Genomic DNA, 22,922 nt, shown 5'->3' with positions numbered 1-22,922 from the left:
GTTCCTTGCTGATTGTAATGTTTCACAATAAACACATTTGAAATGATAACTAGGTATTTTAGCTTAGTTATTCCACAATTGGCTTCTTGTTTTCAATTCAGCTAGAAAAATGTTTGGAGTCTACGCTTCGAATGGCGCTTAAGATTCCAAAGAATAGTCCATGCTGATGTTTGGGTCAAACAATGCTGTGCGATAATCACAAAAGCCTTAGCGGCTGTCAGTGTACCAATAGCTTTTCTGGGTATAAGGCCAGAGTGACAGCAGGTGAGGGGAAACTGTCCATAAAAAGGACAGATTGACAACCTCGGGTCACATGACTGTGAAACGTTTATGACTACACAGACTTTCATGTGACCAGTGACCCACTCAGGAAGTGGGCTTTACTCTCTGAAATTACATACTTATTGGCCAAGCGGTTAATGCAAAGGTTCCCTGTTCAAGACCATCTGTGTCTGACGTAATATGGGGTTGCATCAGGAAAGGTATCCAGTGTAGAGCTTGTGCCAAATCAACATGCAGATCTGCTGTGTTGACCTCAAGTGACAAAGGAAGAAGCTGAAAGAACTAAATATTTTGAGGGGGCAGGGCACTATAATCTAGTGACCGACCAGCCGCTCCTGGTTTCATGCTGCTGCCTTCGCCTAGTAAACTGGTAGTCACTTCACTTGCAGGTCGATGTCATGATGATCTGTACAGTGCCTCTGGAAAGTATTCACAGCACTTTACATTTTCCACATTTTGTTATGTTACAGCCTTATTACAAAATGGATGAAGTTCATTTTCTTAAAAATTCTACACAGAATACCCCATAATGACAATGTGAAAAGGTTTTTTTTTTCTTTCAGATTTTTGCAAATTTGTTATACTAAAATCACATGTACATATGTATTAACACCCTCAAAATTGAGCTCAGATACATCCTGTTTCCACTAATCATCCTTGAGATGTTTCTACACCTTAATTGTTGTTCACCTGGGGTAAATTCAATTGAATGGACATGATGTGGAAAGGGACACACCTGTCTACATATAAGGTCCCACAGTTGACAGTGCATGTCAGAGCACAAACCAAGCATGAAGTCAAAGGAATTGTCTGTAGATCTCCAAGACAGGATTGTCTCAAGGCATAAACATTTCTGCTGCTTTGAACACAGTGGCCTCCATAATCCATAAAAGGAAGATGTTTGGCTCCACCAGGACTCTTCCTAGAGCTGGCCACCTATCTAAACTGAGCAATCGGGTAAGAAGGGGCTTAGTCAGGGAGGTGACTAAGAACCTCACTGTCAGGGCCCCAGCATTCCTGTGTGGAGAGAGAACTTCCCAGAAGGACAACCATCTCTGCAGCAATCAATTAATCAGGCCTGTATGGTAGAATGACCAGATGGAAGCCACTCCTTAGTTAAAGGCACATGGCAGCCCACCTGGAGTTTGCCAAAAGGCACCTGAAGGACTCTCAGACCATGAGAAACAAAATTCTCTGGTCGATGAGACAAAGACTGAACTTTGTGGCATGAATGCCAGGTTTCATGTTTGGAGGAAACCAGGCACTATCCCTACAGTGAAGCATGGTGGTGGCAGCATCATGCTGTGAGGATGTTTTTCAGCAGCAGGAACTGAGAGACTACAACCCCTGCCAAAAATTATGGAATCACCGGCCTCAGAGCATGTTCATTCAGTTGTTTAATTTTGTGGAAAAAAAGCAGATCACAGACATGACACAAAACTAAAGTCATTTCAAATGGCAACTTTCTGGCTTTAAGAAACACTATAAGAAATAAGGAAAAAAAATTGTGGCAGTCAGTAACGGTTACTTTTTTAGACCAAGCAGAGGGAAAAAAATATGGAATCACTCAATTCTGAGGAAAAAATTATGGAATCATGAAAAACAAAAGAACGCTCCAACACATCACTAGTATTTTGTTGCACCACCTCTGGCTTTTATAACAGCTTGCAGTCTCTGAGGCATGGACTTAATGAGTGACAAACAGTACTCTTCATCAATCTGCCTCCAACTTTCTCTGATTGCAGTTGCCAGATCAGCTTTGCAGGTTGGAGCCTTGTCATGGACCATTTTCTTCAACTTCCACCAAAGATTTTCAATTGGATTAAGATCCGGACTATTTGCAGGCCATGACATTGACCCTATATGTCTTTTTGCAAGGAATGTTTTCACAATTTTTGCTCTATGGCAAGATGCATTATCATCTTGAAAAATGATTTCATCATCCCCAAACATCCTTTCAATTGATGGGATAAGAAAAGTGTCCAAAATATCAACGTAAATTTGTGCATTTATTGATGATGTGATGACAGCCATCTCCCCAGTGCCTTTACCTGACATGCAGCCCCATATCATCAATGACTGTGGAAATTTACATGTTCTCTTCAGGCAGTCATCTTTATAAATCTCATTGGAACGGCACCAAACAAAAGTTCCAGCATCATCACCTTGCCCAATGCAGATTCGAGATTCATCACTGAATATGACTTTCATCCAGTCATCCACAGTCCATGACTGCTTTTCTTTAGCCCATTGTAACCTTGTTTTTTCTGTTTAGGTGTTAATGATGGCTTTCGCATTCATGATATGCACACTCTTAAGGCTATGAAATGGGGCTATTAGTAAAAAAAAAAAAAGTAGAAAAGAGGGTGTTCACAATAATAGTAGTGTGGCATTCAGTCAGTGAGTTCGTCAATTTTGTGGAACAAACAGATGTGAATCAGGTGTCTCCTATGTAAGGATGAAGCCAGCACCTGTTGAACATGCTTTTCTCTTTGAAAGCCTGAGGAAAATGGATGTTCAAGACATTGTTCAGAAGAACAGCGTAGTTTCATTAAAAAGTTGATTGGAGAGGGGAAAACTTATACGCAGGTGCAAAAAATTATAGGCTATTCATCTATAATGATCTCCAATGCTTTAAAATGGACAAAAAAAAAAAAAAAAACCACGCGCGGAAGAAAACGGAAAACAACCATCAAAATGGATAGAAGAATAACCAGAATGGCAAAGGCTCACCCATTGATCAGCTCCAGGATGATCAAAGACAGTCTGGAGTTACCTGTAAGTGCTGTGACAGTTAGAAGATGCCTGTGTGAAGCTAATTTATTTGCAAGAATCCCCCGCAAAGTCCCTCTGTTAAATAAAAGACGTGCAGAAGAGGTTACAATTGGCCAAACAACACATCAACTGGCCTAAAGAGAAATAGAGGAATATTTTGTGGACTGATGAGAGTAAAATTGTTCTTTTTCGGTCCAAGGGCTGCAGACAGTTTGTGAGACGACCCCCAAACTCTGAATTCAGGCCACAGTTCACAGTGAAGACAGTGAAGCATGGTGGTGCAAGCATCATGATATGGGCATGTTTCTCCTACTATGGTGTTGGGCCTATATCTCGCATACCAGGTATCATGGATCAGTTTGGATATGTCAAAATACTTGAAGAGGTCATGTTGCCTTATGCTGAAGAGGACATGCCCTTGAAATGGGTGTTTCAACAAGACAATGACCCCAAGCACACTCGTAAACGAGCAAAATCTTGGTTCCAAACCAACAAAATTAATGCCTTGCAGATATGAAGAAATCATGAAAAACTGTGGTTATACAACTAAATACTAGTTTAGTGATTCACAGGATTGCTAAAAAAGCAGTTTGAACGTAATAGTTTTGAGTTTGTAGTGTCAACAGCAGATGCTACTATTATTGTGAACACCCCCTTTTCTACTTTTTTTTTTTACTAATAGCCCAATTTCATAGCCTTAAGAGTGTGCATATCATGAATGCTTGGTCTTGTTGGATTTGTGAGAATCTACTGAATCTACTGGTACCTTGTTTCGCATGTAACAATAAGAAATATACTCAAAACCTGGATTAATCTTTTTAGTCACATAGCACTACTATTATTCTGAACACTACTGTATGTACATGTAATTCCTTACTTTTTTATTTTTAATAAATTTGCAAAAATTTCAACCAAAAAACCCCCCCAAACAAACCTGTTTTCATGTTGTCATAGGGTGGTGTGAGTAGAATTTTGAGGGGGGTGGGGAGGAAAAGGGGCTTACTCCATTTTGGAATAAGGCTGTAAAATAAAATGTGGGGGAAAAAAATGAAGTGTTGTGAATACTTTCCAGATGCACTGTAAATGCATCAGTGCTTTAAAAATGTGAGGAAATTTCTTTAATTTCACACAAATTACATTTTAGCTTTGTATTAACAATGACAGGCATGATGACCGATGGTAACTGCGCAACAGGGGTGGCGTTGCCTTCACTGTACCGTACTCTTGTGACGAAAAGGGAGCTGACCCAAAAGGCGAAGCTCTCGAACTACTGGTCAATCTTCGTTCCTACTCTCACCTATGGTCATGAGGGTTGGGTCATGAGCGAAAGAACTAGATTGCGGGTACAAGCGGCTGAAATGGGCTTCCTCAGGAGGGTGGCTGGTGTCTCCCTTAGAGATAGGGTGAGAAGTTCAGTCATCCGTGAGGAGCTTGGAGTAGATTCGCTGCTCCTTCGCGTGGAAAGGAGCCAGCTGAGGTGGTTCGGGCATCTGGTAAGGATGCCTCCTGGGCGCCTCCCTAGGGAGGTGTTCCAGGCACGTCCATCTGGGAGGAGACCCTGGGGAAGATCCAGGACTAGGTGGAGAGATTATATCTCCACACTGGCCTGGGAACGCCTCAGGATTCCCCAGTCAGAGGTGGTCAATGTGGCGCAGGAAAGGGAAGTCTGGGGTCCCTTGCTGGAGCTGTTGCCCCCTCGACCTGAACCCAGAAAAGCAGTTGAAGATGAAGATGAGTGTTTATCTGTCTATCTATGAATGAATGAATGAATGAATTTTATTTGGCGGCACACACACATGGTGGTTTCCATAGTCCTCGCGTCAAGCAACTACACACACATACTTAACAAAAGAATTTCTCATAATACAAAACAAAAGAAAACAAAAACTCAATTTCCCAGTTTTGTGCGGCCGAAAGGGTGAAGGCTGAAGCAAAAGCTTATAAACGACCACCCCTTCACCAGTTGCTATATACACATATATGTACACCCATAACAATAAATACCAAAAAAGAAAAAAAAAGACAAGAAAGACAAGCAGATACAATATAGATTAATCAGTAAAAGAAAATATTTGAGCACAGCAGAACAAACAGCAGTGTATAACACAGATAGAACAGTAACAAAGTCAGTTAACCTAATTTATTGTACTATAATAAATTATATTGTTTTTATAAATTCTTTTCAAGCCAGCCAAAGTACCAGATAATTTAATACTATCAGAACAGTTATTCCAGATTTTAACACCTTTTACGGAGATGCAGTGACTTCTTACAGTAGTTCCAATCTTTAAGCTGTCAAATACTAATGTTCCTCTCAGGTGATAACAGGACTCCCTCATTTAAAACAGTTAGAGGCAAGAGTTTATTGTTAACTACATGGTCTGTACTGTAATATAATCAACCAAGTCCCAAAATTTCAGAATGTGTAAGCAAGCAAACAGTGGGTTTGCTGGCTCATGATATGGGTTTTTTTTTTTTTTTTTTTTTTTTTTTTTTTTACTTATAACGCTTATAGCTTTCTTTTGTAACAGAAATATTGGGTTTGTGTTTGTTTTATATCTGTTTCCCCAAACCTCAATGCAGTAGTTCATGTATGTATGTATGAATTTGGTTTCGGTTACTATTAGTAGAATGGGAGGCAGAGCCTTCAGCTTTCAGGCTCCTCTCCTGTGGAACCAGCTCCCAATTCAGATCAGGGAGACAGATACCCTCTCTACTTTTAAGATTAGGCTTAAAACTTTCCTTTTCGCTAAGGCTTATAGTTAGGGCTGGATCGGGTGACCCTGGACCATCCCTTGGTTATGTTGCTTTAGACGTAGACTGTGGGGGGTTCCCATGATGCACTGTTTCTTTCTTTTTTTTGCTCCGTATGCATCACTCTGCATTTAATCATTAGTGATCGATCTCTGCCCCCCTTCTCGGCATTTTCCTGGTTCTTTCCCTCAGCCCCAACCAGTCTCAGCAGAAGACTGCCCCTCCCTGAGCCTGGTTCTGCTGGAGGTTTCTTCCTGTTAAAAGGGAGTTTTTCCTTCCCACTGTGGCCAAGTGCTTGCTCATAGGGGGTCGTTTTGACCGTTGGGGTTTTTCATGGTTATTGTATGGCCTTGCCTTGCAATATGGAGCGCCTTGGGGCAACTGTTTGTTGTGATTTGGCGCTATATAAGAAAAAAGTTGATTGATTGGTTGATTGATTTCAGTTTCAGCATCATTCAATAATAAGTTTCTACATAAGTTCCTGGGCTTATTTCCGAATATAATACATTTTGTTTTACCCAAATGAAGCGATAATTTATTTGAATTAAACCAGTATTTAATGTTTTGTAGTTCCCTCTCCATCATGTCCAGGAGCTGTCCCAAATGATCCCCACTTCCAAACACATTTCTGGTACCAAACACATCTATCTAGCTACACTCAACAAAAATATAAATGCAACACTTTTGGTTTTGCTCCCATTTTGTATGAGATGAACTCAAAGATCTAAAACTTTTTCCACATACATAATATCACCATTTCCCTCAAATATTGTTCACAAACCAGTCTAAATCTGTGATAGTGAGCACTTCTCCTTTGCTGAGATAATCCATCCCACCTCACAGGTGTGCCATATCAAGATGCTGATTAGACACCATGATTAGTGCACAGGTGTGCCTTAGACTGCCCACAATAAAAGGCCACTCTGAAAGGTGCAGTTTTATCACACAGCACAATGCCACAGATGTCGCAAGATTTGAGGGAGCGTGCAGTTGGCATGCTGACAGCAGGAATGTCAACCAGAGCTATTGCTCGTGTATTGAATGTTCATTTCTCTACCATAAGCCGTCTCCAAAGGCATTTCAGAGAATTTGGCAGTACATCCAACCAGCCTCACAACCGCAGACCACGTGTAACCACACCAGCCCAGGACTTCCACATCCAGCATGTTCACCTCCAAGATCGTCTGAGACCAGCCACTCGGACAGCTGCTGAAACAATCAGTTTGCATAACCAAAGAATTTCTGCACAAACGGTCAGAAACCGTCTCAGGGAAGCTCATCTGCATGCTTGTCGTCCTCATCGGGGTCTCGACCTGACTCCAGTTCGTCGTCGTAACCGACTTGAGTGGGCAAATGCTCACATTCGCTGGCGTTTGGCACGTTGGAGAGGTGTTCTCTTCACAGATGAATCCCGGTTCACACTGTCCAGGGCAGATGGCAGACAGCATGTGTGGCGTCGTGTGGGTGAGCGGTTTTCTGATGTCAATGTTGTGGATCAAGTGGCCCATGGTGGCGGTGGGGTTATGGTATGGGTAGGCGTCTGTTATGGACGAAGAACACAGGTGCATTTTATTGATGGCATTTTGAATGCACAGAGATACCGTGACGAGATCCTGAGGCCCATTGTTGTGCCATACATCCAAGAACATCACCTCATGTTGCAGCAGGATAATGCACGGCCCCATGTTGCAAGGATCTGTACACAATTCTTGGAAGCTGAAAATGTCTCAGTTCTTGCATGGCCGGCATACTCACCGGATATGTCACCCATTGAGCATGTTTGGGATGCTCTGGACCGGCGTATACGACAGCGTGTACCAGTTCCTGCCAATATCCAGCAACTTCGCACAGCCATTGAAGAGGAGTGGACCAACATTCCACAGGCCACAATTGACAACCTGATCAACTCTATGCGAAGGAGATGTGTTGCACTGCATGAGGCAAATGGTGGTCACACCAGATACTGACTGGTATCCCCCCCCCCCCCAATAAAACAAAACTGCACCTTTCAGAGTGGCCTTTTATTGTGGACAGTCTAAGGCACACCTGTGCACTAATCATGGTGTCTAATCAGCATCTTGGTATGGCACACCTGTGAGGTGGGATGGATTATCTCAGCAAAGGAGAAGTGCTCACTATCACAGATTTAGACTGGTTTGTGAACAATATTTGAGGGAAATGGTGATATTGTGTATGTGGAAAAAGTTTTAGATCTTTGAGTTCATCTCATACAAAATGGGAGCAAAACCAAAAGTGTTGCGTTTATATTTTTGTTGAGTGTATATATCTATATCTATCTATCTATCTATATACTCATGTATATATATATATACGAGGTCTATTAGAAAAGTATCCGACCTTATTATTTTTTTAAAAAACCATATGGATTTGAATCACGTGTGATTGCGTCAGACAAGCTTGAACCCTTGTGCGCATGTGTGAGTTTTTTCATGCCTGTCAGTTGCGTCATTCGCCTGTGGGCAGGCTTTGCGTGAGCACTGTCCACATCTTCTGCCTTTTTGTGAAAGTCAGACGAGGTCCCGGATCAACAAAGCTTTCACGTTGGAAATGATCTGGTTGTTCCAGCGGGGTGTCAGCCTGTCAATGGGGGCTGGGAGCGCTCCACTCTCTCAGGACTTGTGGGCAGTCCTTAAAGCGGCAGTAACACTCCGTAATCTGTTTAATCCTCATAAAATCGTCCCTGAAAGCCATATTAATTTTTCGAACGGTGTCCACCTGGAGGTCTCTCACAGTTTCTGGAAAAAAACTGATGCAGCAAAGCTCCAAATCGTTCAGACATTTATTCGCAATAAAAAATAGACGAGAGGGGTAGACCACACCTCACTCAAAGCCTGCTCACAGGCGAATGACGCAACCGACAGGCATGAAAAAACTCACGCATGCGCACGAGGGTTCAAGCTTCTCTGATGCAATCACACGTGATTCAAATCCATATGGTTTTTTAAAAAAATAATAAGGTCGGATACTTTTCTAATAGACCTCGTACACACACACACAAATTAATCCTTTTTTTTTTTTTTTTTTTTTTACTTTTTAACTTAAAAAACTTAATACTTTGCAAAATTCGGTCCATCAACAACATATAAGCATTTTCTAAATTTATCAAAGCCCTGAATGATGGAAAGGTGATTCTGAAGAATGGACATACATACATGAATAAAATATTGCAATATAAATATAAAATGCAATTTACCTTTTCTAAATTAACATGAGAGCTACCAAAATAAGTACAGATTTCTGTATTACTCCTTGTGTGTTATATTTGTTCCTATGTTTGATAAAAAATTTTGCAAGATGTGTACAAATAATGACCTTGTGATTGACAGGTTAATGAGCAAATTATTTTATCAGCAAGGAGGTTTGTGGAATTTTAGTTATTGGTCCAATTTATGTTGATCCCGCCTTTTATTGGCGAGCCGGATGCTCCACCTTCAAAATAAAATCACTCGTATCAAGGATTATTGTTGTCAGGTGCACTAAAGTTTTTGGAGTACCTGCTGTCTGCAAAGAGCTAAATGCTGTAGAGATTGTATTTAAAACCATAATATTCGCTTTTACTTTTTCCCCTGTTGCGGACTGAGTCATGTAAAAAAAAAAAAAAAAATCTTCAAAGTTATATTATTTTGAAAGTTATGTCGTTCCGCTTTAGTACCATTAAATAACAGTGCGTTGACGGTTTTCGGAGGCTGCTTGTTTGGTTTGCTCTAATACATTAATTTCATTCCTCATATTTATTATTTAATCTTTATTCGCCGCCATGCCCGCCGTCCTCTTTCCCGCCCTTACTTTCGTGCTCTTGTCTCTTCCCGCCGCGGAGCTCGCGCGCAGAGATGTCCTCGAGCTCGGATACGCGGACTTTGACTACCTGGCAACAGAGCACGAGACCATGCTGGTGAAATTCTACGCTCCATGGTAACGGTGCCGTGACGTCACTTAGACAAAATCAATGTTTTGTTTTAATGGTTTGGAAAGTCAATTCGCTTCTTTAATCTTACTCTCAAATATTTAACACTTCGTTTTACCTTTTTCAATTTCCTTCCTTCAGGTGTGGTCATTGTAAGAAATTAGCTCCAGAATTTGACAAGGCAGCAACCAAACTGAAGGGAATCGTCCAATTAGCAAAGGTAATTTACCAAATCACGCACAGTGCATCTGAGCAGTACCCGGGTGTGAGATTTTGAAGTACGAAATCTTGCCAGGTCTGAGATTTTGCCAGTGTAAGTATATGAATTGAGATTTATTTATTTATGTATTTATTTTTTACATTAGTCTCAACTATTGTACACAATCAAGGTATTCCACGTGGGAAGTCACAATAAATGTGACTGTGCTTTTGTTGGACTGTGACAAATGTAATTTAATTTTTATTGAACCACGTTAGTCCCATTGAGATCTCAAGGAAGATCTGGACAATGTTTCCAATTTACTTAGCCTGCATGTCTTTGGCTGTGGGAGGAAATCCGTGCAAACGCTGGGAGAACATGAAAACTCCCCACAGAAAGGCCACAGGCAGGAATCGATTCCATGACCTTGCTGTGAGGCAACAGTGCTAACCATTAAGCCACCGTGCTGCCCAATGATATGAAAGTTTTGCATATACACACACAACACACACAGCTGCCTTTAATATATTGGATATAATTATAAATAGTCATGTGACCACCAGCAGTATTTCTTCTCACAATGCCATTTCTACACCTGATTACATTTAGATGCAGAATCAGTTTTAATTCAGACTTTTATAGATAGATAGATGTGTTTGGTACCAGAGATGTGTTTGGTAGTGGGGATCATTTGGGACAGCTCCTGAACATGATGGAGAGGGAACTACAAAAATTTAAATACTGGTTTAATTCAAATAAATTATCGCTTCATTTGGGTAAAACAAAATGTATTATATTCTGAAATAAGCCCAGGACTTTTATGATGTCTTATGTGTACTTTGAAACTCTGTGTGATGCTGAATGCTCTCTAGTTATATCTATCTGTCTGTCAGGTGGACTGTACAACAAACACAGAGATATGTGGTCATTTTGGCGTGTCTGGGTATCCTACCCTAAAGATCTTCAGGAACGGCAGAGACTCTGCCCCCTATGATGGGCCACGCACTGCAGGTAAAACAAACAGCTACACTGGTCTTTTTAACCAGTTTTAAGGCAATCCAACAGATTGTTTCTAATAAGATAAACATTATCTTCAGATGGGATCTACCACTACATGAAGAAGCAGTCTGGTCCAGACTCTGTCCATTTGAAGACTGATGAAGACCTTCTGGCCTTCATCAGCCACTTTGATGCCAGCATCGTAGGTGAGAAATCAGTTCTAGACTACTTTATGCTAATTTGGTCTATTCCAGTGGTGTCCAAAGACATTTCAGAAAGGGCCAAGAGGATGCATGCTTTCTTTGCAACCACTGACTCCATCAGGTGATTTCACTGAAGAACTCTTCCCATCTGCTCAAAGTGATGTTAATCAGTGAAATCACCCGCTGGAGTTGGTTGCAAAGAAAGTCTGCACCCTGTTGGCCCTTTCTGGAATGTCTCTGGATGCCACTGGTCTATTCTAGTCTTAAAGTAATTTGTAACATGTTGTAATCTGATCTTGAGGGGATTTTGTTCAGCAAAAGGAACCTTGGAGCATGTGCTACTTTTTGTGGAGAGGTTCCTCAGACCTGTCTTGGTGTATTTGGATCTTGGGCCACTTCAGTCACCATGTTCATCATGGGAAACGATGTGTCTCAGGTGTCTTCTCAGGTGAACAGAGTTCTCGGATGGCTGAGTTTCTGAAGGCTGCAGGTTTACTGAGGGAGCAGTTCCGATTTGCCCACGTCACAGACCTGAAGCTGGGGGAGAAATATGGGGCAGACACTGAGTCAGTATCTGCACAGACATTGTGTCCATGGTCATGGTCTTCAGGGATTACCTGGTGATGATGCAGTCTATGGGATTGTCCTTGCAGGAGCGTGTTGCTGTTCAGACCTCCCAGACTGGCCAACAAATTTGAGGATGGAGTCGTCATCTTTAGCGATTACTTGACCATTGGATCCCTGCGACGCTTCATCAGAGACCACATGTAAGACCAGCTCCTTGTTCCATCACCACATTGTACACAGGTTAAAGGTCCTGCTATGTGACTTTGCTCACTGTCTTCTGCTGCATGGACATCTTCCAGGGGAAATCAAACTTTTTATTTTGCTCCTAATGGTCATTAGAAGAACTGCAGCTGAACACAGGTCTCTCCCTCGCTGTCTCCATAGTTACGGAATGTGCCCTCACATGACTCTTGCAAACAAAGACCAGTTGCGGGTTCGTGACCTGCTCACAGTCTATTATGACCTTGACTATCAGCATAACGCCAGAGGCTCAAACTACTGGAGGAACAGGTGAACGCACATGTACAGTTGTTGCGCTACCTCACACTCAGCCAAAAGGTGAACGCACATGTATAGTAGCTGCGAAAGCTCACGTTCAGCTAATAGGTGAATGTACATGTACAGTCACTGCAGTAGCTCACAGTCAGCTAATTGAAAAAAATCAGGCTGATCATTGTGTGATCAGCGTCGTGAAGGATCGTGCGATTAGTGATGCAAAGTAAAAACAGTTCTGGAGTACTAACCTCACCTGTCTGTTTCCAGGGCAATGAAGGTGGCATCAAAGTATGTTGGACGGGGCTTGACCTTCTCAGTAGCCAATAAGAAAGACTTCCTCAATGAGCTAGAGGACGACTTTGGACTCAGTGTAACAGATGGAGGAGAGCTTCCGATTGTTACCATAAAGACAAAACTGGGTCACAAGTACACAATGAGGGAAGAGTTCACGTGAGTGTCTGAACTAAACTGGACCAAACCAGGTTAAAGTGAGGGAGGAGTTCACCTAAATGTCTACATCAAACCAAGCTTAATCAGGTTTAATGAGACCATCTAGGAAGAATCAGGATAAGTTTAAATAAGATGAAAAACTTACCTTAGGTCACGATCCAGGACCACGCTAATGTTTGTCAGTTTACAAAGTCCAAACCAGACTAACCTTTAATTTCTTTATCATGTTCAGATTCATGTTGCTGCTGAAAGATGTAATCAGATTACTGGTTATGTTGCAGGAGGGATAGTCTGTCTTTGGAGAGGTTTTTGGACAAGTACTTTGCAGGTCATCTCAAACGTTATATCAAATCTGAGCCGATTCCAGAGAAAAACAGTGGTGTTGTGAAGGTAGGACACGTGTTAATGGTTGATGACTGGTTAATGCTTTGATGGTCAACATACGCGTAGCTGACAGATGTATTGATGGATGCTTGACTGATGGACGGTGTACAGCTCTGCTCTTGTATTGCTCCACTGTGACCGAGATTCTCTGTTGTCCAGGTGGTGGTGGCCGAGTCCTTTGAAGATATTGTCAATGATCCACAGAAAGATGTGCTGATTGAGTTTTACTCACCATTCTGTCCACACTGCAAGAAACTGGAGCCAGTTTACAGAGAGCTGGCTGACACGGTACGGAGAGACTACATTTCACATAAGCCCTGCTGCTGTCTATCCTGACTAGAGGATCAGCTGTGACAGTACAGACATGTCGTCCTTTTTCCAGTGCATGATCCAGTACGTAGGTGCATCAGGGCCGAATACTGCAGAAACTGGTTCAGGCCATGTCCACTTAATGCTTTACTTTTGTGCGCTAATGATGGATTACAGGTCTGTCTGGATTGTTCTGAAAAAGGCTCCAAAGCTATGAGATGATGGACGCAGGAACTCCTCCACTGTTAAATGCTTGCATTGACTCTATGTTGGGCCATGTTGTAGAAACCATGTTGTTTGTTGTTGCGGAATGGTTTACTGACCTTGACTCTGTGGACGATGCTGTGATCTCTGTGAAATTAATGAATACTCAAAAGCTGAGTGAGGAAACAATTTAATTTAGTTCATTTATATAGTGCCAAATCACGACAAAGCTGCCTCAAGGCAGTTCACATAAGTAAGGTCTAACCTTACCAACCCCTAGAGCAAGCACACAGGCGACAATGGTAAGTAAAAACTCCCTCTGATATTGCGGTGGAAACCTCAAGCAGATCAGACTCAAAGGGGTGACCTTCTGTTTAGTCCATTTTAACAGTTACAAGGTTTTTACAAAGCTGAAGAAACAGGAAATCAAAACATAAAGCAATTGTTGAGATGACAATGCAATAATTTAAGCCACAGGAAGGGGCATCCAGCACCCTGGGGTGCAGGACCAGTGTTCATTCCTCATGCCATCAGTGGGCCTGGCACTGTGGCAGCGTTTATTCAAAAGGCAGACTGCAGTGTGCTGCATCAGCACAGCATTTCATGGTCAGTCCAACATTCTGTGGTTTGCGGCTGTCAATCTTGTGTGATGCCATCAGTGCCTCATACAGAGAGAAAAAGAGCAGAATCAGTCGGCCAGAAGAACTACATCTAAGGTATGAGCTTGCCAGCAGTAAATCAACAGGAAAGCAGAGAGAATACTAAGGTGATTGCTGGCTGCTAGCCCTTAGCTTCACTAACAGACCCAGAGTTTAGATGAAGTGAGGCCAAGACCTGTCCCGTTGCTAATAAAATAAATTTAAAAGGATAGGAAGCACAGTACCATACTATGCCAGTATGCTTGCCCTACGAGAGGGAGAATAAATGCGTCTTAAGTCTGGACTTAAGTCTCTACAGAATTTAACTGTTTTATCTCTGTAGGGAGATTATTCTACAAAACAGGTGCACAATAAAAGAAGGCTCTGTGGCCCTCAGACTTTTTATTCAACCTAGGGACACAAAGTGGTCCTGCACCCTGAGCAAATCAGAGTGTCTGGGTTTGTGATTGTCCTGCATCAAGACTAAGATCAAGGCTCTCAGTGATTTCCTTGACTCAGCCATCTGTATCTGTATGTGGTAAAAGTGTTGAACTTGTAGAGATCCTGAGAATCCTGGGAAGATCTTACGGAGTCATGAGGTCAGATGTGTTTGGTGATGCTGGTATCGTTGCAGGACAACAAAGGTCCAAGTCTTTAGGTTCCTGGTGCTTCATGCCTTACTGTATGGTTGTGAGACTTGGACTATAAACAGTGACTAAAGATGACGACTGGATGTCTTTGGTACCAGGTCTGTCTGGAGGTTCCTTAGGTCCCGCTGGAATTCCTTTGTGTCAAATGAGCAGTTACTTAATGGGACTTAAATGAGGAGGATCACTGATATTTTGAGACATCATCTACAACATTTTGTGCATGTGGTGTGTTTCTTTGGATGTGATCCATCACGCAAGTAGGTGCCTCATTGTTGAGGACCCAGTGGCTGGAGTAGGTAAAGAACATGCCCACATTTCACCTGCTGCAGCACTTAGGTGGTTACTTTGGAGAGGTGGAGATGGACTGGTTGTCTGCCTGAGTGGTTTGCCATCCAGGACCCAAGATGGTTCTCTGATATGGTGGATGGTTCAACATGTGGCACCCAGACCTAACCTGACCTACAGTTGTGTTCAAAATAATAGCAGTGTGTTTTAAAAAAGTGAGTAAAGCTCAAAAGCCTTAAAATTGCTTTTATTTCCATACAGCAGATGCATTGGGAACCCTGCACATTCTATTCCTAATCAAAACATCAAGAAAAAAAAAATCAAGTTTATTTCTTTACAGAAACTGAAGAAAAAGGAGTTTTGGTTGTTAAAAAAAAATACAAAATAGCAGTGTCTGCATTTGTTTTTACAAACTCAAGCATTTATGGTATAAAGTGGAATAATGCTTGAAGATTTATCTTTCCTGTGAATCACTGAACCAATATGTAGTTGCATAAAACCTTTTTCTGAGAACTGCTTCACATCTGTGTTGCATGGACTCGACCATCTGTTACCTGTGAACAGGTATTCCAGCCCAGGACCACTGGACTACATTCCACAATTCCTCAGCATTTCCTGGTTTTGCCTCAGAAACAGCATTTTTGACATCACCCCACATGTTTTCTATTGGATTAAGTTCCGGTGGTTGGATTAAGGTCCCAGGATTGGGCTGGCCACTCCATAACATTAATCTTGTTGGTCTGAAACAAAGATGCTGGTTGCTTGTTGGTGTGTTTGGGGTTGTTTGTCTTGTTGTTGAAATGCCCATTTCAAGGGCATTTCCTCTTCTGCATAAGGCAACATTCAAAATTCACACAACTTTATTGATCCCTAAAAGGGCAATTCATATCACACCCAGTTACCTCAGACAAAAAATACAGAAATTAATCCACAATTATTACTATCTGAACGTAATGATGGCACACATATATATTTGATTTATTTATGTATGCTAGACTTTAAGGCAGTCCATCCGAATTCAGGCAATATGAGTGTGGGGGGGCACAGCTGCAAGCTAGGGGAAAAAGGAAATCTGCAGCAGCTGAGCCATGCTCCCTCCCAGTGGGGGGAAAGGAGAGGCAGAGTGGAGGCCTGGTTGGGCGGGGGGGGGGTCAGAGACACAAGGGGGGGATGGTAGAAATCTTGGTAGAGGAGGCGTGCGTCATGCATGAGTGTGCAGATGAGTTCATATCAGTTTCTGTCCGTGTGTGCATAATGTCTGGAGTTGCCTTGACAACCTCTGTAGGGGAGAGCAGAAAGATAAGAGGGGAAGCCGAATGGTTCACCAAGGTCGTAGAGATTCTTCTGGAGGAAAACAAGCGGGGTGTGACCTCATGACCTCTTCAAGTATTTTGATGTATTCAAACTGATCCTCAATATCAATAGAGGCAGTTTTTCCTTACACTGTCACCTGTGTGCTTAATCTAGGGGTTATGTAAGGTTAGACTTTACATGTGTGAAGCGTCTTGAGTCAGTTTTGTTGTGATTTGGTGCTATGTATATAAATGTAATAAATTGAATTGATCCCTGGTATGTGATAAATCGGCCCAACATCATAGTATGAGAAACTTCTCCTTGCTCCACCATGCTTCACTTGTCTGCACAGTGAACTGTGGCTTGAATTCAGTTTTTAGGGGTTGTCTAACAAACTGTCTGCGGCCTCTCGACCCAAAAAGAACAATCTTGCTTTCATCAGTCCACAAAATGTCACGCCATTTCTCTTTAGGCCAGTCACTGTGTTCTTTGACAAATTATAACCTCATCAGCACGTGTTGTTTTTTCAATAATGGGACTTTGTGGGAGTTCTTGCCCATAGCTTGGCTTCACATAGACATCTTCTAATTGTTACAGTAGTCACAGGTACCCTTAGACCTTCTTTGATCACCCTTCAGCTGATCGTTGGCTGAGTTTTTACCATTCTGGCTATTTGATCCATTTGAATTGTGGTTTTCCATTTTCTTCCACCTCTTTCTGGTTTTGGCTGCCATTTTAAAGTATTTGAGATCATTTTAGCAGTGCAGCATATCATTTTCTGCACTTCTTTATACCTCTCAAACTTTTCATCAAAGTACACTGTTCTTCTGAACAATGTCTGGAATGACCCATTTTACTCAGATTTACAGAGACAAATGCACAACAACCAGCATGTACAACATTTGATACCTTTGTCCTTAAATAAGGGTCACAGAAAGAAAAATGCAGACACTATTTTTTAACAGCCTAATATTCCTTTTTCTTCACTTTTTGTAAAGTAATAAATCATGTTTTGATTTGGAATAGAATGTGCAGTGTTCCCAATACATTTGCCTGTATGGAAATAAAATATTTTAAGGATTTTGAGCTTTACTCACTTTTTTAAATACTACTATTTTGAACACAACTGCATAACAGTCACTGGAAACCTCAATCAACCAAACTATTAAATGTTTGCATCCTGTATCTGTAAAGCGAGCCACGTTCTGGCCTTTTCTGTATAATGAAACTTAGAAACTGTACCTAATAGCAATTAATGTTTCAGTTGTAATTTTGCCAAACCACCATTTTTTTAATTTCATTTATATAGCACGAATTCATAACAAAGCTGCCTCAAGGCTCTTCACACAAGTAAGGTCTAATCTTACCAACCCCTAGAGTGAGCACACAGGTGACAGTGCTAAGACTCAAAGGGGTGACCCTCTGCTTGAGCCACACTACTGACACAATTGACAATACAGGAATTGAATGTTACACCCACCACACGGTTTTGTGTGTACACCTCAGGAGTGTCATTAGTTTTTGTCAGAAGCTGTAAAATATTGGTTTGTTTTTTTAGGTGTAATTCTGCCAAACTGCCAGATGGTGGTGGTGGACTCACATGTATGAGTGGTTGCAATGATTTTTCATGGCTGAATTTCAGCCTGTAGGGGGCAGTAAATATAAACATAACATACCATCTGAAATTTAAAGTTTTATAAGTTGGCGGTCTTGCAACTTTCCAAATTTTTATAATATGATGACATCACAGCAGCTTTATGTATCTACACACTAAAAGAAACCCACTGAGCGGTTTGTGAGCTGCAAACAGACATGATTTTGTCTGTGAGTAATGTTTCTTCTCTGGATTTCAGTTATATGCTGATCCACATGTCGTCATTGCTAAAATGAACGCCGTTGATAATGACATTCCGCTGGGCTACGACATCCAGGGGTGAGACACGTACACCTGAACTGTATATCAGGACCCGTCAATTAAGATTCTAAGTCTCTCTCTCTCACTCTTTCTTTCTTTTTTCCAGGTATCCGACCATTTACTTTCTTCCTGCTGGCAGAAAGGATGAGCCAATACGTTATGAGGTAACGTCATTGTTACAGCAGTTTTTACTTAGTTATTTTATTTCTGCTTCATCGTGACACTTTGAACATTTGAGTTTGAATCGAATGTGTCTCACATTCACTAAAAATATTTAAACTGTTTCCTCGGTGGTTGTGTGGCATTCAGGTTCATAACTGATGGAGTCTTATGGCTGTGTAGAACTGAATTAGGTCTACCGTAGCAGGAATTTGGTCAGCACACCGTGATCAAGATCAGCAGACTGTGATCTAGATCAACAGACCAGCTCCAAGTCTTTAGTTTTAACGACTTTTCCTTTCGCTGAAGTTGTCACGGTGTGAAATGAAAGTTTTCTGAAGGCTAACCATGCTAAAACTGCATTTCCCATGATGCATTTGTGATTTTCTAACAAATCGCAACACACAAACAGTGACGACTTTGATGCTGTACCTGCACTTTCCCAGTGATGTCCATGTTTAAAAATATCACTGAAATAAAGAATCGAGCCACTTCCCCAAAAAGGAAAAACATAATGCAGTACCCCTGTTGTCCCAACAGCATTTCTATTTGTCCTGGACAAATGGACAGCCACTGATATCGAACCCATTAATATCGAAGGCTTTCGTGGTTAAGAAATTGACGGTCTAACTGGGTGGGTAAAAGGACCACAGACTGGCTTGTAAATTAATTTGTGTATGTTGCTTATTTTTGAATAATCAAAATCATTTAAATTGTGATACAGGTAAGGTTACTAAATCAGGAGCAGCACAAATTATTTTTCACAAAATTGCTGCTTTTAATTGTTACTGTTTACTGGTGAGTTTTGTAGTAGTGCATCAGGGGACTCTGCGTTGACTTTCTTGTTTTCAGGGAGGTCGAGAGGTCAAAGAGTTCCTGAAGTTTCTGAAGGAACATGCGACCCGCAGCCTGATGCTGAGCAGATCAAAGGATGAGCTCTGATAAATCCACCAATCACAGCTAGCCAGCTGTTCTCCATGACGACAGACACATGCTGACTTCAACAGATCGAGATGGACCAGGGGCCTTGTCTACAACGACTTGTGTGGGTTTCTTACTGAAACAGGATGTACGCCAAAACCCAGAACTGGCGTAAGCAGGAAAAAAAAAAAAATCAGATGCATCAAAGTGTGCGTACGCATGGATCCAAGCATGTTCCTTTTTGTACATCCTACTGAATAGAATTGAGCGCACATGCAGAAGTACCAAACTCCTCCCTGTCCATGCCCGTTTAAATATGCAAATGTATTTAAATAGGGCCTGGGACCTAGGGATTCCCTTCTCTGTTTGGAAAAGGAATTTAACTACAGATGAAGTAGAGATACGCAGGGATATTTTATTTGGTACCCTGTCAACCGGAATAAAAGTGAAACAGAAGCAGCGCACACATGAGGTGCACTGTGGCTGATGGTGTGTGAGATCACAACTATACACATGCTTAGAATGACAAATGCTGAACACAGGGAGACAAGCGGGGGCCTGTTAAGAAGCTCTAGTTTCACCAACAAGAAACAAAAATAACAAACATATTTGAATGCTCACATGCCCAAATGTGGCCGTGCTGGTTTCTTTTGGAACAATTATGCAAATTAAACTATTTACTCATTGTGCATGTGCCAGACTGGGACATGAAATGTGGGGTGACACGCAGGAGTCTGGGGGAGTTAGGGTTAGGGGAAGGGAGACAGTTGTGTTAGGTTGGTTTAGGAGAAGGGGTTAATGTTAGAAATAGTAAAATAAACAGTGTCACGGAAATGTCACTCATTCGTGAAATGTTCATTTCATGACAGAGCATGAGACTGGACTGCCCTAACCACGCTGCTAGTCCTGATGGAGTCACGTGCTGAACCAGGTCACCTAGCCACGATGTTAGTTAGATGCATTTGCACATCACATATGATTTGAACGTTTTCTATTAACAAAAACAAATTCATCATGTGATGGTAACTTTATAGCAACATATGAGCAGTCAATAGCTCCGATTACATTAGGGAAACCGGGTCTTCTTGCAAATTGCACTTTAATGTTGGAATGTGATGTATCTGGATGACATTTTGATGATTGCATTCAACACAGCTGTCATGGCTTGGCTTAAAGGACATGTTGCACCAAATTCATAACAATTTAGATTTAAGCTCTTAGTGACCATCCGATGATCCACCGGGATTACTTTGTGCCCTTTTGTGACCGGTTTCAAAGTATACGGCATTCGCAACAAACAGCTACGGAGACATCCAAAAACAAAGTACCTGTGAGTTTCCGACAAGTGACGTTGCTACTAGAAGCATCCCAGCGTGTGCTTCAATGGAATGTAGCTGCTAACATTAAGAACAGGGCACAGATTCATTCCAAAGTTTACATAAGTGTGATGTTGTGTTACAATGACTCATTTTTAAGTGATAACTATTAATTTTTATGTAGTCCTGTTAAAAACTGCAGCTCCAAGAAGGTTGATGTGCACCTGCAGCCACGAGTCAGCCTGTCACCAACAATCTCTGCTGCAGTATCAGTTTTGTGCATGATTAATTATGAGTGTTGTTATCAATAAAATCTAAAAAAAATAAAATTACATCTGCTGCCAGGCGAAAATGAGCATCTTGTCAGCTGCACAGCGTACACACACACACACAGATAGATCAAGCTTCACAGCACACATCTCCAAATTCACTCTCTCAAAGTAAAAAAATAAAATAAAATAGAAATCTAGCCACAAAACACAAAAGGGGTAAAATCCTGAACATGCCAGACTCACTGTCGTGTTAGGGATTAATTGCCAAATGTAAGCTCCACACAATCAAAGCCGCAGACGCGTGCAAGAGATTGCCGGGTGCAGCTCTGCCTCGATTGTGGCACGTACAATAATGTCCATTAATTCCTGAAAATAATGTATTCTGACTTTTTTCATTGTAAAAAAGCCATCTCTGTGTCCAGGCAGCCTGTTATAAACAGTGTCAGATGTCCTGACGTCCATGTCCACATCAGCTTCAGTAACCAGCATCCACACAAACAGTGCGTCATCACACTTTAGGCTCCAAAATCCAACACTCTGAAAAAGTTAAAAGTTTTGGGATGAAGTGTTTCGTCTCCTCTCTGTAAATCTGAGCCATCACTTTCGAACGGCAGCTCAGAAGCTTCATTTTTGGACGGAGCAGGTTCGTTTCCCTCTGTCAGTTATTGGGATGTTTCCATTTTGCTAATAAGGATGTCACAACACTGAAGAATGCAGAGGATTGTTGAGTTAGATGTTTTCCAGAAATGCACCTGCTAATGCTCACAGTGAGAGGAATTCATCATAGTACAGAAACAGCATTAGTGAAGGTTACAGATGATCTTCTTATGGCCTCGGACAGTGGACTCATCTCTGTGCTTGTTCTGTTAGACCTCAGTGCTGCTTTTGATACTGTTGACCATAAAATTTTATTACAGAGATTAGAGCATGCCATAGGTATTAAAGGCACTGCGCTGCGGTGGTTTGAATCATATTTGTCTAATAGATTACAATTTGTTCATGTAAATGGGGAATCTTCTTCACAGACTAAAGTTAATTATGGAGTTCCACAAGGTTCTGTGCTAGGACCAATTTTATTCACTTTATACATGCTTCCCTTAGGTAGTATTATTAGACGGTATTGCTTAAATTTTCATTGTTACGCAGATGATACCCAGCTTTATCTATCCATGAAGCCAGAGGACACACACCAATTAGCTAAACTGCAGGATTGTCTTACAGACATAAAGACATGGATGACCTCTAATTTCCTGCTTTTAAACTCAGATAAAACTGAAGTTATTGTACTTGGCCCCACAAATCTTAGAAACATGGTGTCTAACCAGATCCTTACTCTGGATGGCATTACCCTGACCTCTAGTAATACTGTGAGAAATCTTGGAGTCATTTTTGATCAGGATATGTCATTCAAAGCGCATATTAAACAAATATGTAGGACTGCTTTTTTGCATTTACGCAATATCTCTAAAATCAGAAAGGTCTTGTCTCAGAGTGATGCTGAAAAACTAATTCATGCATTTATTTCCTCTAGGCTGGACTATTGTAATTCATTATTATCAGGTTGTCCTAAAAGTTCCCTAAAAAGCCTTCAGTTAATTCAAAATGCTGCAGCTAGAGTACTGACGGGGACTAGAAGGAGAGAGCATATCTCACCCATACTGGCCTCTCTTCATTGGCTTCCTGTTAATTCTAGAATAGAATTTAAAATTCTTCTTCTTACTTATAAGGTTTTGAATAATCAGGTCCCATCTTATCTTAGGGACCTCGTAGTACCATATCACCCCAATAGAGCGCTTCGCTCTCAGACTGCAGGCTTACTTGTAGTTCCTAGGGTTTGTAAGAGTAGAATGGGAGGCAGAGCCTTCAGCTTTCAGGCTCCTCTCCTGTGGAACCAGCTCCCAATTCAGATCAGGGAGACAGACACCCT

General features: G+C 41.5%; 1 protein-coding gene and 1 long non-coding RNA gene across 2 annotated transcripts; one reads left to right on the top strand and one right to left on the bottom strand.

Annotated features, from left to right (window-relative positions):
* Positions 1-9,462: 9,462 nt before the first annotated feature.
* Positions 9,463-19,586, top strand: LOC117502165 (protein disulfide-isomerase A3-like). Its single transcript, XM_034161197.1, has 13 exons — positions 9,463-9,744; positions 9,878-9,956; positions 10,829-10,946; positions 11,033-11,140; positions 11,574-11,703; positions 11,791-11,904; positions 12,089-12,214; positions 12,467-12,649; positions 12,931-13,039; positions 13,193-13,321; positions 18,266-18,345; positions 18,434-18,491; positions 19,339-19,586. The coding sequence occupies exons 1-13, from the start codon at positions 9,590-9,592 to the stop codon at positions 19,426-19,428; spliced, it is 1,479 nt and encodes a 492-aa protein (XP_034017088.1). The 5' UTR covers positions 9,463-9,589; the 3' UTR covers positions 19,429-19,586.
* LOC117502167 lies at positions 19,367-21,837 on the bottom strand. The gene is made up of 2 exons (XR_004558203.1): positions 21,696-21,837; positions 19,367-19,539 (listed from the first exon to the last, which is right to left on the bottom strand). It is a non-coding gene; the product is annotated as an uncharacterized LOC117502167 (long non-coding RNA).
* Positions 21,838-22,922: the final 1,085 nt, after the last annotated feature.

Source organism: Thalassophryne amazonica, chromosome 20 (genome assembly GCF_902500255.1).
Source record: "Thalassophryne amazonica chromosome 20, fThaAma1.1, whole genome shotgun sequence".
Taxonomy (NCBI): Eukaryota; Metazoa; Chordata; class Actinopteri; order Batrachoidiformes; family Batrachoididae; genus Thalassophryne; species Thalassophryne amazonica.
The sequence above is the reverse complement of the archived record's forward strand: the minus strand, read 5'-3'. Positions and strand labels throughout refer to the sequence as shown.

Bases quoted from the DNA above. Each gene is read 5' to 3' on its own strand.
- LOC117502165 (XM_034161197.1), top strand. From the start codon at position 9,590: ATGCCCGCCGTCCTCTTTCCCGCCCTTACTTTCGTGCTCTTGTCTCTT. The intron at 12,650-12,930 runs GTGAGTGTCTGA...GTTATGTTGCAG, and splicing joins ACAATGAGGGAAGAGTTCAC to GAGGGATAGTCTGTCTTTGG. The intron at 13,040-13,192 runs GTAGGACACGTG...TCTGTTGTCCAG, and splicing joins AAAACAGTGGTGTTGTGAAG to GTGGTGGTGGCCGAGTCCTT.